The sequence below is a fragment of the Nilaparvata lugens genome, chromosome 2 (genome assembly GCF_014356525.2).
Source record: "Nilaparvata lugens isolate BPH chromosome 2, ASM1435652v1, whole genome shotgun sequence".
NCBI classification, from domain to species: Eukaryota; Metazoa; Arthropoda; class Insecta; order Hemiptera; family Delphacidae; genus Nilaparvata; species Nilaparvata lugens.
In genome coordinates this window covers 26,199,642-26,218,121 of record NC_052505.1, presented here as the reverse complement: position 1 = coordinate 26,218,121, position 18,480 = coordinate 26,199,642, and the positions used below count along the sequence as shown (strand labels likewise).

At 34.3% G+C, this 18,480-nt stretch overlaps 1 protein-coding gene across 1 annotated transcript in view; it reads right to left on the bottom strand.

Annotated features, from left to right (window-relative positions):
* Positions 1–1,982: 1,982 nt before the first annotated feature.
* LOC111055366 (serine/arginine repetitive matrix protein 1) overlaps positions 1,983–18,480 on the bottom strand; it is a 38,969-nt gene continuing 22,471 nt past the window's right edge. Inside the window, exons 7-13 of the mRNA XM_039420030.1 lie at positions 18,262–18,467; positions 16,909–17,077; positions 14,850–15,093; positions 10,768–10,806; positions 8,639–8,836; positions 5,959–6,195; positions 1,983–4,317 (exon numbers count right to left, since the gene is read on the bottom strand). Of these exons, the coding sequence (XP_039275964.1) occupies positions 4,171–4,317; positions 5,959–6,195; positions 8,639–8,836; positions 10,768–10,806; positions 14,850–15,093; positions 16,909–17,077; positions 18,262–18,467 (1,240 nt within the window). The 3' untranslated portion in view covers positions 1,983–4,170. The remainder of the gene's footprint in view (positions 4,318–5,958; positions 6,196–8,638; positions 8,837–10,767; positions 10,807–14,849; positions 15,094–16,908; positions 17,078–18,261; positions 18,468–18,480) is intronic.

The following is an 18,480-nucleotide window of genomic DNA, read 5'->3' as shown; positions in this document are numbered from 1 at the left end:
GTTTTGACGAGTTACCCCACACTATGATGGCATACCTTATATGCGACAATACGAGACCATGGTAGGCTGTTATTAGTAGCTTTTTATCTTTGAGCCTTGCAAGCTGTCTCATGACAAATACTCCAGATGCTATTTTGGCACACAATTTTTCAATATAGAGATAACTTTACAATTAAAAATAAAAACAAGAGTAATATCGCACTTCACTAAATATTCACAACGATTCAGTATAACTAATTAGATTAGAAGAGAACGATATTTGAGTTAGATGCAGGAAAGTTAGTAAAGGGGTAAAAAAAGGGGTATGAAAAATATGTATACGGTATACAAAGAAAGAAGAAACAATTGAAAACATAAAGAGTTAGTAAAGCTCAAAAATAATAATTTAATCATCAATACATCAATTTGATCATCAATTAATCATCAAACGTGGTAATATATTTTCATGAAATTTGACAGGTGTGTTCTTTTTTTAAATTGCGCGTCGACGTATATAAAAGGTTTTTGGAAATTTTGCATTTCGAGGATAATATAATGGGAAAAGAAGCCTCCTTCATACGCCAATATTGTAGTAAAAATCAGACTATATAATTATTCATCATAAATCAGGTGTCGAGTGGATTATAATTATTGTATGCATTGACGCTTGCATCAATATCTCAATGTAACTTGGTGAAAAAACAGCTGTTGTGTGGACTATTAATTATTGCATGTAGTGAGGCATTCAATAATTGATAACTTGAAGTAGCATAGTATTTTCTCCCGACTTTTCTCTGTTTTCAACTCGGTAAGCTTTTTATGATAGAAGCATAGCTGTTTAGATCAAATTATTGGCATTGTCGATACAACAACCCAAACAGCCATTAGTCGTTTATACACCGATATCTCGCCGACACGACAGGACAGTACAGAATTTACTTTGATGGACAGTATCAGAGGAGACTGTGGTTTATAACTGCACGAGGTCTACTGTTCACAGAACTACTAGTCCAATAGATTTCAAGAAGAGGAACGAAAGTATGGAGGAACGAATGGTCCTACCCATTGAATTTCCTTCTATTTCTACAGGAATATGGAGAAGTAGAAGCAAAATCAGAGAAGAAGAGAAAAGAAAATAGAATAGGAGAAAAAGAATAAAGGGGAAAGAAGAGAACAGAAGAAAAAAATAAGGGATGGGAGGATAAGAGAGTATAAGAAAAAGAGTAGAGAAGTGGCACTTCTACTGTACTTTCTACCGTTTGCGACAAACTAGAGGAGTTTTCGGTCGTTTGGGAAACTGATCACTTTCGGTCATTTGGGACTCTCACCACTTTCGGTCGTTTGAGACTCTCACCACTTTCTGTCGTTTGGGACAAAACACGTTTTCTGTCGATTGGGAAAATTTTTCAAAGTTTTCTGTCATTTGGGATTCGGCTGAATGAGAAAGTTCCAGTTTCAATATTTCATTAATTCTGCCATTTGGGAAAAAAGTAGTTTTCGGCCATTTGGGAAAATATAGCGTTTCGGTCGTTTGGGATTCTGTCAATTGGCATGCCACCAACCAGATTACTCTTAAACAAATTAAATTCAGCAGACGGGACAAATCGGTAGCATAACCAAGACAAAACAGATCTAAACAAGAGAACAGGAGGGAAATTAGCTGTCATAGCCATCTTCAAACAGTTGTACCATCCTCAGTTTTGAAGATATTGTGACGAGCTTTACATCACTCTATTTTATATGAAATGGCGGATCGAATGAAGCAATCTGTGTAAAAAGGGCATACGTCCTTTTTACGTCGACCGCCTCAATTAATAGTTGATTTGTTTCTCTTATAACATCGTGTTGACATCTTGAATTATGTACACCCAGGTGAGGTGGAACTTCTATCTGGGACTGATCACCAATAAAAGCCATGAGAATATTATTATTTATTTCTCTTTTTATTCAGATTACTTATGTTATGTCAGATCAAGGGTTTGTTTATAATAATGTTCAACGACTCTGTTTGTAAAAATATATTTATTTTCAAATGATTAACTGTTATTATATATATAATATAGACCATATAACTATGTTAAAATCAGAATATACATGGTAACTTATCATCGTTTGTAAACTATTGTTAATTCATGGCACTTCCACTTATGAATGGAATTTTGACAATAATCTATTATGATTTTTCAATGTTACAAAAATAATAATAAAAGTTTTAAACTTTACTCTTTGTGTTGTAATTTACAATCTTGATAGATTTTTTTATACTTTTCTCCAAATTGTGCAGCCTAAATATTGCTATGCAAAAGCCCTGAACTTCATAAAAATAAAATCTTGTTAATTTGATTTATGAAATAAATGTATCATTTTTGTAATCTGTATGTGATATGTAATCTGTGATGATGAATGGTGACTATCATTAAAAATATACCAAAAGCGATTGTTATGTCATTGTTAAGCAATAATTATTTATTATACTTACACATGTAATTTCTTCATATAAATACTTATACTGTAGAAAATACTTATCATTCAAATGTTTAGCTGAAAGTAGCCTACATTATTAATGACCTCCAATCTCACTCAATGCATATACATTATTGTATTTTTATTACATTCACTTTGTATGATATAGATCCTTAGATCCTTATAGATCCTTATATATTTGGAACTGTGATGTAGTCTATTTGAATATTATGATTCAGTTGAAAATCACTATGCTTAATAATTATTTTAATAGTTACCAATTATCAAATATGTAAATTGTATATTTTTAAATATATTAAAAATGAACTTTTGAATGTTGGCTGGTGTAAATAAATTAATTGATTTTTAAAAAGCCTTAGTATTCATTCCATGTTTCCTTGAAAGAGATCTCTCTCTAAATATTAAAATGAATATTTTCAGTGCATAGTTCATTATAATGAATCTGCAATACACACCTTGGTTTATTATGATGAACTGCAGAGCCTTGTTTTCAGTGCTCAGATATGACAAACAATTTCACAACAAAATAAAATAATACTAAATGAAGTATAATAATACAATATCAATATCATGTAGCTCTAGTGTATTGATGTTTTTTATTTTAAAAATCACGTCATTCAATAGTATTTGATTGAGAATATTACAAAATGTTGTATATAAATTTGTTATTGCCTATTAGACCATGCAATAATACAATAAGAACGATACTTGTACTAAAGATACAAGTTGAAGACGTGAGTTTCAACTATCTAGGGAATATTAAAATTTTAAAATGAATTATGTGACGTTGACACCTTGGTCACAACATAAATCATTTTTATCTAATCTGTTTCAACTCTCAACAAAGTTTTCTCTATGGATAATAGATACAGTGTGCAATGATAAAAAAATTGAGTCATTGATATGTAGATACTAAAATAGATTCATCGAATTTTGAAAATTAATAATATCCAAAGTGCTCGAAATGAATAATTTTTTTACCAATAGGGAGAAAAAATCCTTAGAAAAACATTTGGTCACTATTAGACTAGGCATCCAGGACCCGCAGCCAGCTATGTAACCACGTCACACAGTGAGACGGGTAGGCAGTCACCCACTGTCACTGGGCATTTTTTGAGACTTGCAGTCAAAACGTTGCTGTCCAAGTTTTGAAGTTTTTAATGCCTGGTGACGGAGTGAGCGACTGTCTGCCTGGCTGAATGTGTGACCTCGTTGCCTTGGTGGCTGCGCGTCTTGTCTGCCTATTCAATAGGGGATGATGATAATAATATATGTATTACAAATTAAACTTTTTGATTTTCTCTTTACATGATTATTCATTTTGATTATCTACTTTATTGTGTATTATGCATTATTTAAATCCAAGGAATCGTTTGTAGTAACTCTGAATACAGAAGAACGCTAGCAGGCTGAAATCTTCATCACGACCTGACCGTTCAGTTCATACCCTAAGGCGGCTAGACACTTTCAGTTCTCATAAACCATCGATTTTTCCAACAATTTCAGGATTTACTCATACCTGAACTGAATTTTACACCTGAATGGAATCGAATTCCATCAGCTCAGCTTGGAATAATAGATTTCTCTTCACTAGTTACTTGCTGTACTTGAGAAAAGCATCAATAAAATTAATTGATCAATGAGAAGTTTGGTTGGTTGGGTTTTGTTCTGAGCATTGGATAACTTTCAATATATCTTGAATAAAATCTACATAATAACACAGGGCATTGCACAGCAGACTGGTAAACACACTGGAACCACTGCTTTGCCAGAGCTCTCCTTCACTTTACTTTTGCTCTTTGATTCGTATTCATAAGATGCTTTCGCTTTTGACTTCATCATTCCTCCTTCGCTCTGAAAATAACGAAATGAAAATCATGAAATCATGTACCTTTATACTTAATTTCTATCTACTTAATTATTCATCAATGATAAAAGACATAATCATAAAATGATTGGAAATGAAAAAACAGGCTTAAGGCATTGCAAAGGCTAAAAATAAAGTTTTTACTGGTGATATTTTTCAAAGTTTTCCGATTTGTAAATCATCAAGCTATCAAAATTAAAAAGTTTTCTCAGGAAAAGTTTTTTTTTATCATTACTTATTGAGATATGTGCACCTAAAGTTTAAATTTTTGGGACAGAACATTTCAAATTCGGTAAGAAATAGTCCATGAGATTGAGAGGATAAATTCTTCATGGTATTGTTGATTGAATAAAACAAAAAATTCTGAAAATATCAATTTTTGAAAAAGTTACTAAATTTACCATAAATTACAAAAAATAACTCAACTAAAAGTTATTTTTGGTCATTTTTAGTGAATTGAATAACTTTCTCAAAAATTATATTTTCAGAAAAATTTTATTTTATTCAATCAACAATAACATGAAGAATGTATCCTCTAAATCTCATGGATTTATCTCTTACCGAATTTGGAATGTTCTGTCCCAAAAATAAAACTTTAGGCGCACATATCTCAAAATTAATGATCGGAAAGAAGTGTTTTCCTGAGAAAACTTTTTTATTTTGATAGCTTGATGATATACAAATCGAAAAACTTTGAAAAATATCATCAGTAAAAAGTTTATTTTTAGCCTTGCACAGCCTTAATAGCTCTCACTATTTCATTCCCAGATTTTGATTTAAAATTAGTACAAAAGAGGTTATAATTCTTCATAAATTTTAAAGACATATATTTTGATCCCAAATAATCCAATAATCTTTAAAAAAGTGAATGAATACATTCATCCTGGTTATTCTCCCTTTTCTAAAAATATTGATTGTGAACAACTTTTTATTATTATTATTATTTTACGCTTCAGAAGCACTGAACATCATTCATCTTGATGATGAGGAAGATTATAGAGACTGATTTATTCAGTGCTCCTTCTGAAAAATGGAATAAGCTACTAACCAAGGAAGATTTTGGTGGGTTCGTAGACAATAATCAATGCAAAACTGATAAGAATTGCCCATGATGTTTATGATAAGAAATAAAAGTGAATTCAGTTGATATAATTATTCAGAAAAAATAAATAAATTGAATATAATTATTATGTCAAGAGGAGAAATTATGTTGAAATTATTTGAATTTCATAGTCTAGTGGCCAATTTGACAATGAAATATATCAATGTAGGTACTCAATGTACCTAGAATATTGTTATTCTGGTTAAATTTGTAACAATATCATGTAGTCTAGGTACATTAATGTACTCATGTATTCGTTTGATTTATTCAATATTGACATGTGTATTTAAATCAAGTTCGATTTGTCAATAGCAGTGGATTATCCTAGCGTCACCATTATGGCATAGAGAAACTATATAGAATAGAGAAACAATAATATCGTAATAGAGAAACAATGCTATCGTTTCTCTTTGATTATGGTCACACCTATTTTCAGCTGACTCATACACATTTGCAATTGAAGCCCGATAATGGAATAAATAGGGTTCAAACTAAAATTGAAAAAAATCTCACTATAGGTACTCACTTGTTGCATCATTTCCTCCTTCTTGGAGAACAGTTCCACACCAGGCGGGTAGTAGACAGGCGGGCCGGAGATGTTGTTGGACTTTTCGATGCTGTTCTGTTGATTGACTCTGATCGCCTTGGGCTCTGCCACTGGTGGTGAAGGAGGAGTAGGGGGTTTCGGGGGTTGGGGGGTCTGCGGCGCCTGGTGCGTGTAGCGAGTGCTGCTGACGTCACGGTGGCGAAGGCTGCTATGCTGCTGAGGTAAGCAAAAACACATCAGAAATAATGGAATGTTTGAAACAATTAGAATCCATTTAAACTTAATTCAGAAATCATATTAAGATCTTCCGGTAGGGTACTGTGTTACATAAATGGGTAACAAATGAAAATAGGAATCACAAACTGTTCAAACAATTTTAAATTTAAAATAATTTACACTCAGCAGTCAGCGCTCAAAAAAATATTTGATAACATAGGACTGTATTGGTTATGGATGTTCCAAAATTTCATTACTATATAAATTTCATTAGGATCCCCAATGAAGCCTATTAAATTATTATTGAACGAGTGTTAGCGAAGTTCTCACTTTTGACTCACTAGAGCCTAAATTCGTCTGTTTGTATTTTTGACAAGAACTTTAGAGAGAATTGATCAATCAGCTTTAGATTTTGAACACGAATTCTTCGAACCTTCTTACAGGTCAAGTTAGTTGGTCAACAAACTTGGCTCACTCCTTCGTCTTTGTTTAGGATATAAAAATAACATTGAAAGTGGATAAGAAAAAAAATTTTTTTTGATTCATAATTTATCAGTCAGCTGGAATTATTTGCATGCTATTTCTGTAAATTTTCCATTTATTTAAAGAAGCTGATGCTATTATTTGGCAGTTGTCACACAGACTGTCAGACAGATAGACTTTATGCACCGACACATGATTGGTGCCCGAATCAATATCAATATCAATCAACATCAATATTAATCGACATCAAGAAAAGCTTCTGCCAACCTTGTAATTCCAGTATGAATTACAATTTCTGGTTTTCAATATTGAATATTCAATATTTTCTATCCTACTTGATCAACTTGTGATTACGAGGGTAGAATGTAAAACATTTTCATGATTTTCCTACTTTTTATGTAGATTCAAATAGTAAGAACGGAAGATGAGCTACTTTACAGAGAAAATCGTAGAAAGTTTCAACTCAACAAACCCAATATATAATTTTTTAATTCCTTAGCCATAATATATATTTGCCTCAACTGAAGGTATATTATCAACCTGGATGGAAAATAGTAACTGTGGAGAACAGCAAACACTGCACGCTATGATTTTTCAGGAAATTGCCACTGTTAACATTATTGTAATCTATGATTCATTTCAGTTTCTGGCATTCATAACTTCTGATAAATTATAGCATAGAATTATGATCATACATATATACATCAACGGATTGGCAATGAAAGTGGCTACATTAATTATTTGACTCATTTTTCTTTAAAATTACTTTCTTCGAAGTTAATCGGAGAAAACAAAAAATCAAATCGAAAACCCCTTAATTTTAACATATATATTATTTTATCAAGGAAACTGTTCGATGTATTGAGGAAATGAATCTGACTAATATAATTGTAGTCCATAATTTAACGAATCGAATTACATATGATAGATTTTTTTTCGATCAATGGTTACAGAGATAATTGATTTCCTGTTTGCTGTTTACTATGGCACGAAGTGAGTCAGCCACGCCGTACCGCGTCGACTGTTTCCCCTTTCACGGTGACAAATCGAATCGCAAATAAATAACAATATACATCAATGGGTTTGCAATGAAAGTGGCTACATTAATTATCTCTCATTTCTCTTTAAAATCATTTGCTTTGAAGTTAATTGAAGAAGACAAAAAAATCAAATCGCAAACCCCCTAAATATTTAGATATCTATTATTTTTTCAAGAAAACTGTCCATTTTATTGGAAAAATGAATATAACTAATATTCTAATATTGTAGTCCACAATGTAACGAATCGAATGACTTATGATAGAGTTCTTTCCGATTAATGGTCAAAGAGATCATTGATTTCCCGTGACTACCTGCATACCTGCATTTTTCTTGTTTAAGGTAGGTGGGGGGGGGGAGTAAGCCCCAGGCGGATTTCTTGGGACTTTTGGGAGAATGACCCTCTGGGAGGGTTCTATCGATGATGATTCAGATTTTATTTAATTTTCGGATCGAAACTGTTTTTTTGGACCTTCATTGACTGGGCTAGGATCCAAGATAGCGGACAAAGGTTTTGAAGCGACAGAAAGTTTTTTTTCAATATTGGAATATGATTCCCATGGAACCTACTACTGTAATATCATTCTTGTAAAACATATATTTCGCTGTTTCCATAATAATTCTCACCAACTGTGTATAATTTATTACAAGTTGCGGTGTAATGATCTGAGAGATCAATACAACAGTTCATGAGCGAGTTTTTCAACCCAGGGCGTCTCTAGTTATATTTATAATATATATCATTATTATTAATACTGTTAAATTATTTATTCTTGTACAAATAAATATTTTGCTGTTTCCATAATTTTCACCAACTCTGTATAATTGAAAGTTGCGGGTTTCGAAGATTACAATTCAACAGTGTTCTTGAGCGACTTCTCCAACGCAGGGAGTCACTAGTAGGTACTATGATTCTACTTACATGGGTTTCCGAATCGGAGAAGGAGGCCATCAGTTCGTCGAGCTTCTTGGGCGGTCGCTGCTCCTCGGGGGTGGGTGAGGGCGAGGTGGGGAAGGGGCGGGGCAAAAGCGGTACGTGGTCCTCTCCCGGGTAGTTGGTGCTCTGGGTGGAGTGGCTCGAGTACTTGTACGTGATCACGGTTGGCTGGTGGGGTGAAACCTGCCAAAACATTTTTTTTTTAATTGAATTCATTTATTTGCAAAAAAATACAAAAGAAGCTCTACAAAAAATAAACAAGCTACTGCACTAAAGTACGAAAATAAAAAATCAGGAACTGCTGATTTATCTAATTGAAAATGATATACTTATCAGAAATCCTAAATCATAAATATTCGTTTATAGCTTAAAATATTATTCAAGTCAGCACCTGATCAACATTGATTTCCGTTCTTTGCCTGTCATTAGACAAAACAGATAGATAGCGCTATCTTTTCCTAAAAATCTGCAACGGTGCCAAATCGTTTTTAGGCTATGAAGAAACATAATGAACTACCAGGATACATATTCTTAATTATAAAAGTCTATTATTATAACATGAAAATATATATACTTTCCAGTTGAATATGTTTTATGAGGTATGGAGATATCATTATTAAAAATAATCAACAATTTTAATATTTTAATATTATATCAGATATACTGAGATAACTTTAATCAAAGATCTGCTACAGAAGATGGTGGTAAAAGAAACGTGCCAACTATGTCATCCTATCTTTTTCACCGACTTTATTTCACTTTGGGTTCCTCACTACTACGATGATTGTTCCAGAATTAAGTTACTCTACTTTTTTATAACTCTGTACATGACAGAAGGCTGACATTTTCAGGGTACTTTTTCCAGGTTCAGTGGCAATGCTGCAGAATTTTTATCTGGTTGCCGCATGGTTCATTCGTCAGTTGCAAGCAATCCAAATGAAAAATACGTAGTGTCCGTTTTTTAACGGGAAAGAATAGAAGTTCGACTGAAATTCATTGCAAGCTCTATAGTATGTATGACTATATTATATTCTCAATATTTTGAGAGAGCTGCTAATAAATTTTGTCAAACGTATAAGGCTACGGTCCGTGTCTTCAGACTTATTCGAAAATATTTAGAGCACATGACGTGGATGGAGGACAGCCGCTTTGTTGTCTGCTGTGTCCATTTTTTCTCCTTCAGCAATCGGCCACGAAACATCGTGACCATACAGACAACACAACTCTGGTGAATTTCAGTTGCACTTTTATTCTTCCCCGTTAAAAGCCGGATGAAAAAGAGGCACATATATTAGTCATTTGGTGGTAGAAGTGAGTGGTGGCCTCATATTATTGGATTGTTCGTAAGTCGCAACTGACGAATTAATCATGACAGCAGTATGGAAATTTTACAAAAATTCCACTAAACCTGAAAGAAAGTTAACTGGAAATTTTAGTCTTTTCCTGCCATGTCAGAGTTGGAAGAGAATAGGGTAACCTAACTTAATTCTTGAACTATCCTCGTTTATACTAAGTATGCCTACTTATTCATATCCGTTGTCCTATATTCTCGGCTTTATTATTATAAACAATGTGGGTACGTCACGTTTCAAACTGATAAACATAGATGAGATGGATGTGTTTATAGTGACTATGTTGGGCTGAGGTAAGATATGAGATGGGATATGAGATCATTTTTATTTAGCGTATGGCAGTTACACAACACATATAAAGCTCATGAGTCTCAAATGTCCACATATACACTATATTTTTTCAATTTCTTAAAGATGTGTAGTTTTGGTCAGGAGAACATAAGTTTGTCTCACCGCCATCATTTGCTAGTCCATTTAGCGTTACCCAAAAAACGTTTGCTTCGTGTGCACCATGGAGACGAATTAGCGTTACACATATTTAAGTAAAAAACTAATTGCTGGAACAATTTTGAGGTTAAAGAAGGTTGAAACTCAATTTTCACAAGAAAAAACATTTTCAAAATTATCTTATCTTAAATTACAAATTGTAATTTATCACATAAAAACAATCCAAATATAGAATTTCTGTTTGAAATTTGCACCCAAAAAACGTTTAGCTATGTTGCTATGAGATAAGATATGGGGAGAGAAATACGATTTTACCTGATAGTTGAGTGTGCGACTAGGGTCGACTGCCGGATATATTTGTTAGATTTGCAGTTGTGTACATGCACATTATCACCATCGTCGCCAATCCCTATGAATCAGCAGCAGCCGTATCATCAAAACGATAAGCGGCTACCGAGTCGGGTTGGTATCGCTCTTCATGAAATTTCTGGAATAGAAATATTGTTTACCGGCCTGAATTAGTGTAGCAATTACTATCATTGTCATCATTTGCTGCACCCTTAACATCAGGAGCAGCTGAATCAAACCCTGTCACATGACCAGTGGCGTGATCGTCTTTTCAGACTCTCATTGGTCAGGAAGCTCTTTTCCCCCGGCCTCCTAATTTTCAGCGACCCGGTGCAGCTTCAAGAAGACCTGGGAGAGAGGCAGTTGTTCGGTGAACGGGTTCGTGTACGGCTGCGTTCCGAGCGGCGCTCCTAATAGTGGTGTACTAGAGGGTTAATATTCTATTCTGTATTTTAGTGAATGGAATATTGTATGTCGAATTGCCGACTGTATTTGAAGATAGAACTTCCTGGGGGATTTTCTTTCTTGTTGGTTATTTTTCCTAAATTCGTATCACTGGGGGTGAACGAGTTATCCTTGGTTTTGAAACCTGTAAGGGATCTCAAGTTTGTGCTACAAATAGTTGAGTGGGAAATTTAGCTAGGCTCTTATAGCAGATTATTTTTGAGTACTTAATTTATAAGTCTCGACTCTGTCGCTTCACGACGTTTTAATTAACTTATAATACGGGAAGTGGGAATCGGTTCGCTATTCTCCGTATCAGTATCCATGTCATTTCAGGTAATTGTATGTCAGGACTGGTAGTCCGTATAGTTTTCCTTCTCTGTAGTAAGGTGGCCTTTAGTTTAAAGAGTAATTTTTCTCCATTGAGTTTTTATTCTTGTAGGGAAATCCCTGTCCCTTTTAAGAATAGTTTTTCTCAATTAATTATTATTCTTGTGGGAAAATCCCTGTTCCTTTTGAGAAAAGTTTTCTCGATTAATTTTTATCCTTGTAGAGAGATTATTATCATTTATAGTAAGTTTTCCTTGCTTGGTTTTCATACTATAGAGTGGCCCAGTATTTTAACTTTTCTTAGCAGTTTCTGACTTGCTGTAATACCTAGTAGGAAATTCCAATCATTTCCTTGAGAACTCAGGTACAGCTTGAGTTCGTCCTTGTCGAAGTTGGTAGACTGCGACGTCCTTTCTCTTTCTTTCTCTTCACTTTCCCTATTCTAAAATCCTTCTAGCTCTCAGGTACAGCTTGAGGACTTCCTCGCCGAAGTTTCTAGACTGCGGCATCCTTTCTCTTAATTCTTCCTGTGTTAAAATCCTTCCTGATCTCAGTTCCAGATTCGAGATCGTCCTAGTCGCGGGTTTTCAGACCCGCGAATCCTTTCTAAAATTCTTAGAAACCTGTCTTCTTTAATAGCAAATATTATTTGCTGGCTTTACCTGTGGAAACGAATTTTCCCGTGATCTCAGTTGCAAATTAGAGATCGATCTTGTGGTAGTCCTTAGACTGGCAATTACTTGGAAAAGTCTATTGAAATCTTTTCCTGAATTAGGAGTCTCTGACTCGATATTTTCCTTGTGGAAAATCCTGGAAAAATCCTTTCCTACCCTGACAACGACAGACTGTTGTCTTCCCGATGTTATTCTACAGACTGTGTCTGTGAAAAATCTTTTCTATCCTCTCATAATAGTCGACATACTGACTATTAATTTAAAAGCGTTTCGGACGATTGAGAGTGATTCCTATACCCTTAAGGGCAGTCACAGATTGGCCCTTAATAACCGGCGCGCAGTCATCAGATTAGCGCGGAAATCCTGTTTAGCAGTTTCAGAATTGCTGAAAATCCTTTCGCAGCTGCAGGCTCGCGACTCAGAAATCCCACACCTCAAACCTTATTCTCTAAATTTTAATTACCACATAATTGAAATTGATATACTGTATTTAGCTAGCAGGTCCAGCCTGCTGAGAGCTAGAGCGCAATTCTCAGATTGCGGATTATTGAGCAGACATTTATTTGCTGTAGAGAATAATAATCTTATTATTGATTCTCTGTTCCCTATACCCTATACCGTATACCTCATACCCTATACCCTATTCTCTATAGCTTACACCCTATACCGTGCCCTATTTAACCACATCTCAAATACTACTAATAACTCCATAGTTCCGTAATACCTTTACCTCATAGCTCTCACCTTAAACCCCATAGAAAAACCACATCCCGGGCTTGCAGGTACAGCTTGCTCGCCGTCAATTCGCAGTTGGTTCAGATTGCGTACTACCTTTATAAATAGAATTATTGGTAGGGATCTGATAATCAGATCCGTCTCCTTGTATAGGGTTATCTTAAACTCCCTTAAAACCCACCCTGTATTCCAAAGGCCGAGGGCCGAATCGGCCAGCAACGGCACGGGCAAACACTCTCCCCCTGAAAGTAAAAATCTCGCGAAAGAAGCAGAGGGTAAAGAATCAGGATAGAGGGAGAAGTGTAGGTCCGGTATCTCCACCTGTCAGTACGGCTACTGACCCCGACCCATATCCGACTGTAGCTAGTCCGCGTTGTAGCAATACTTCGCAGTTATTAGAAAACCTAGAGGGTGGAATAGGACATGCTAATAATATATATTTATATCAGTTCCAAGCTCGTACATGGCGGATGATAGGGAACAGAACCATGATGGTTGCTTGGTTCAGGACTATCTAAATGCGATTTTTGAACTAATTAACTATAATTTTCCTCCTCCTTTTATCTCAAGTCGAATTTTACTGACTTGGGGCCGTATGGTAGGCTAACACCTTAGACCAGATATAGAATGGTCTTTATATCTGGTCTGAGGCTAACACTACCTACGTTCTACGTTTAACCACATACTGTATTTCATACGGGGTTTAAATGATCAGCTGACATATCTCCGTTTAAACCGAGTATATCTGCATACGGGCCTAAAACAGATGATTAGAGTAGGCTATATTCCTTTTTTCACAAGGGAGTAGAAAGTGATTATTTTACACCATAAGAAATAATGTAGACTACCTTCTGCCAAATGATGAATGAATCAGCATTGCTAAGCATTGTTATTCAATAGCAACGTTGTAGAACATACGAGTACAATGAGATAATTGAGAGTAGTTGCTCCACACTAATAGATTGCTCTATTATCGGCAGTTGTATGTCACATAATATGAACAAACTGTTAAATTATATTAGAGGTAGATCACGATGGAGGGAATTGAACTAATGTATGTCTATATGAATGTTGGTGAGGAAAAATGTTGTGCAGGCTATATCACCATAAAAACTACTCACTTTCCTCACTTGGGGAAATCGTCACCCTCAGCTAAGTCATCAGAAAAAAATTAGGGAGAAAAGTTTCACATTTTCCCCTTACTGCTCAAATAACTGCCGTATTATAGTCTCAGGACCACAGGAGTGGTCAAGCTAATTTGATAAATTCACTTCACTTATATGGGCTACTCTATTCAAATTAATAAAAACAATATAACACTTGTAGTACCCTTTTTATTTAAAATATTTTAAAAACTTGAAAACATTTAAACATTAGGAAACTAGTCGTTGAAATGTTTTAAAGTTTTAAAAATGATGTTGATAAAAAGGGTACTACAAGTTCTATATTGTTTTTATTAATTTAGATGTAGGTATTATGTATGGTCCATACACTCCTCCATTTTTTATAATATTATTCCTCAATTTCTCATGATGATACATTTTGTTCGAAATATTATACAATACATTATTTCTCTTTTGAATTCTGGAGCTGATTCATATCTCATTCAAATTTTTTGATCCACCGGGGCTGAGATTTTTGGTTTATAATTGAATTTACTATTTGCTATGAAATCCTGGTAGAATTAGTTCTCAAGAGATGTCCAAAGAAAGGTATTTATCTTTTCCCTCATCTGATCAACAAATGAATCTGACTTACTATTAGGCTACTATAATTAATTAATTATACACTTTCACCTTTGAAATAGGTTTCCAGAATATTTCTCATTTCTAGTTTACTTTTTATATTGAATGTGCTTTTTTGTCACCTAGTGTCCTTGGACGTGCTAGTGGACGAATAGTTGTATGAGTGCACAGTGGTGTGCTTTGGCTGAGGGGTGGGGGAGGAGGGTGCCCTGTTCTGATCGTAGGTGTGCGCACGCGCAGTGCTGCTAGTGCGCGAAGTCGGGGATGGTGAGCGGTAGGGCGGTTGTGTGTCGGTGTACTTCGATGTGCTGCTGCTGGTGTAGTTGTAGCTTTTCACCGTCGATTTTCCGGCTGGTGAGGGGGACCTGCGAAGAAAATTGCAAAATTGATTATTATTGCAATAATTTAATCAATTGACAATTGAAATGAATTACTTAATTATCTATTCTCTTTGTATCCTTTAATCAATCAACTACAATTATTTTTATCGCTCCAAATTAGAATCAAATTTTTCGTAAATTTAACTTGTAAAATAAATAATAATCTTAACCTCATTCTTTTTTGAAACCTTTATTTGTAAAAATTTGGGAAAAGACAGTTTTGGGCTATGCCTGTAGTCTTCTCACAATCATATTATATATTTTAATTATGATTTGTGATTGTCAATAAAATAAATAAATATATTATTTTTATACATTGGCAATCGAATTAGTTTAAAAATTGATAAATTTTAAATTTATCAAGTCAAGCTGCGTCAATAATGATTGACAGATTTGTTAACTAAGTAACAGAATATGTTTCTCAGAAAGATTCAAGCGATACAACCTTCTCATGAATTTTGGATTAACACTAACTTGTTTGCTCTCATGTTGACAACGGTGACAAATGTTGGACTGTCTGTCGAAATGCATAATGAAAAATCACACAAACTGTTCAAACAGACTTGTTTGTTAAACATGTTCAAAGTGTGGACTCAGCTCAAGAATGATAAAATCAATAGAACTAGAATGATAAGTGGATGTGATAGAATGGAATGGGTATATTTATTTATTTATTTCATTGGCAATTACAGATCATAATTATAATATGATTGGGAGAAGACAACAGGCATAGCCCAAAACTGTCTTCTCCCAAATTTTTACAAATAAAAGTTTCAAAAAAGAATAAGGTTAAGATTTCACTTTCACTTCAAAATAATATTTAGAATGAAAATACCATAGTATCGTCGATATTAATTTTTACCATTATATTTTTTTCCTGATCAATATATTTATTCTAGCTCGAAATAGAAATTGATTCATTACTCCAAAGCTTTAGTACCTAGTGAATAATATTGCATTGTCATAATATTATAATATAGAAATAATATGAGATTGATAGATCGTCAGGGAAAAGCTTGTTGACAAGCTTAAATCTACGCCAAAATGAAATTTTAGAATCATTGAGAACTCTGTGGATAGGCAAAATTAAAAAACGTGTTTCACCTCCACAATGAAAAGTAAACAACTCAAGTGAAGGTCATAGCATCTTGGTGAATAGATTCGATATTCAAGATTTGAATAATTTTTCGTTTTTTTAAATAAAAAGTTTCAGGCCTATTATTGTGTAAGATATACTGCAATCATAAACAATGCGTAAGGTTGAGAAAGCCAGAACTATACAAAAGTCATAGACCACACATTTATTGCCAAAAATGTTTTGAATGAAATTTGTACTTGAATATTGTTAGTTTTAAAATAATCCCATCCTACCCTTTTATAAAAAACTTCTTTATATCAAGTAGCCCTGATGAAATATTGCTATTTAATGCAGATTTCAGATTTACTAAGTAATAATCTCAGAGTGTGATGTCCTTTAACATTTTACCGCGTAGGCCTACGTCCTATTAATACGAATACCAAACAAAATCCTCATTCCTTTCCATATTCAAAAGCATTAACCATTTCTCTGATAAGAAGTTAATATCCATGCTTCAAACGATCTCATTTCACTACTCACAGTTCCTAAACAAATTATTCTTAATATATCACAATAAGTTTCAAGTTATATTCATAAGTTATATGTTTCTTGTATAATAATTTGTTCTCATTATACCAATATACTAAGGCTCACAGCTAAAAAAATAAATGAAAAATATCTGTCTTTCATTGATAATAATGCATTTGATTGTTGATAATGACCTGTGAGAGGGCGAGGTAGCCCTCCTGAACGCCGAGGGAGTCCTTGGAGCGTCGTGCTCGGTTGCACTCGTGTAATTGTAGGAGCGCACTTGCTGCTGGGGCCGAGAGGGGGAGGGGGAAGAGCGGATAGCAGGGGGTGAGGGAGGAGACGCTTCTCTCATGTTACCACCTGTCAATCAAACAACTTATTCAGATGCAAAGTTTCAAACTACACTGCTTCAAGTACTATAGGTTACTGGTTATGGAAAAATAAGAATAAGTTTTCAGATAAACATAGACAGAGAGTATAGAATGTACATTTCAATTATTTCTTGACATCATCATCAGCAATTTGAATATTTAAGTTATAACTAATTTTTCATGGTGGAAGTCATCTGTATTTTACATCAAATTTTATTACCCATGAAAATTTCTTTACTGATGATTCTTATGTAACAAATGATGTGAACAATAAAATTGATTTGATTTGAATTGAATTGATATACATTGTCATAAATATTATAATTTATTGTCTCTTTTCTGTTTAGGGCTACTTTTGTAATATAAATAGAAATAAAAAAATCACGTGGAAAATGGCATGAATGTTGAAACATGTTGTGATTAAATAATTCAAAAAAGGTACTGAGATGTTTATTTCTATTTATATTATAATTAATATATAAGTAATATGAGATTGATAGATCGTCAGCATGAAGTTGGTTAACAAGCTCATATTTACGCCAAAATGAGATTTTGTAATCATCAATGTACTGTATATTCTATACATTCTATTCTCTGAACAAAAATGGAAATTTGGAAACAAACAAGAAAAAATAAACTTTTGATCTAAATGATTATCCAGTACCGGTTATACAGTACCGGTAGCCTACTTCATGATTAATTCAAAATAATTAATTAAGTGCCGGCTGCACAAACGCCGGTTAAATTGTAATTAATTCCATGAGAACCAATCAGAGAGTCTTCTCCGGATTTTGTGCAGCCGGCGCTTAAATCTTAAAATCATTAAGTTTTGTATGGATAATCATTTCGATCAAAAGTTTATTTTGATCAGGCGTCCAGGCGTTACAAGTTCCAGAGATACCGACGGTGTATGTATCCTCTTAATATCACTCCTGGAACCTCTAACGCTCTCTATGTGTACCACCCTAAATGAGTATCATGTTTCTAGAAATTGATAATTGATATTGTTTTATCCAATAATATGAAAACTGTACCTCATCTTCCATAATTCACAATACCATATTCCACACCAACTTCACAGAAAGTTGGAACCAAGGTACCTAGAATACATGTATTCTAGGTACATTGGTTGGAGCCATCAAAATACAAAAGGTAGGATTGTGATCTGCTCACCTGATCTGGTAGTCTTGGTCTCATATCTGTAGGTCTCTTTGCGCTGGTGCAGAGGGGAAGACTCGTGAACCACCTTCTCATGTTTGATTTCGCGCGCGGGACTCTGCCGACCCACACTGCCGTAGCGGTGCTCCTGAAACACTTTCTTCTCGACCGAACGAGACACGTGACCACCTTTGTTCGGCGTCGATGTTTCTAGTGGTTCCCTGCAGAGAAGCA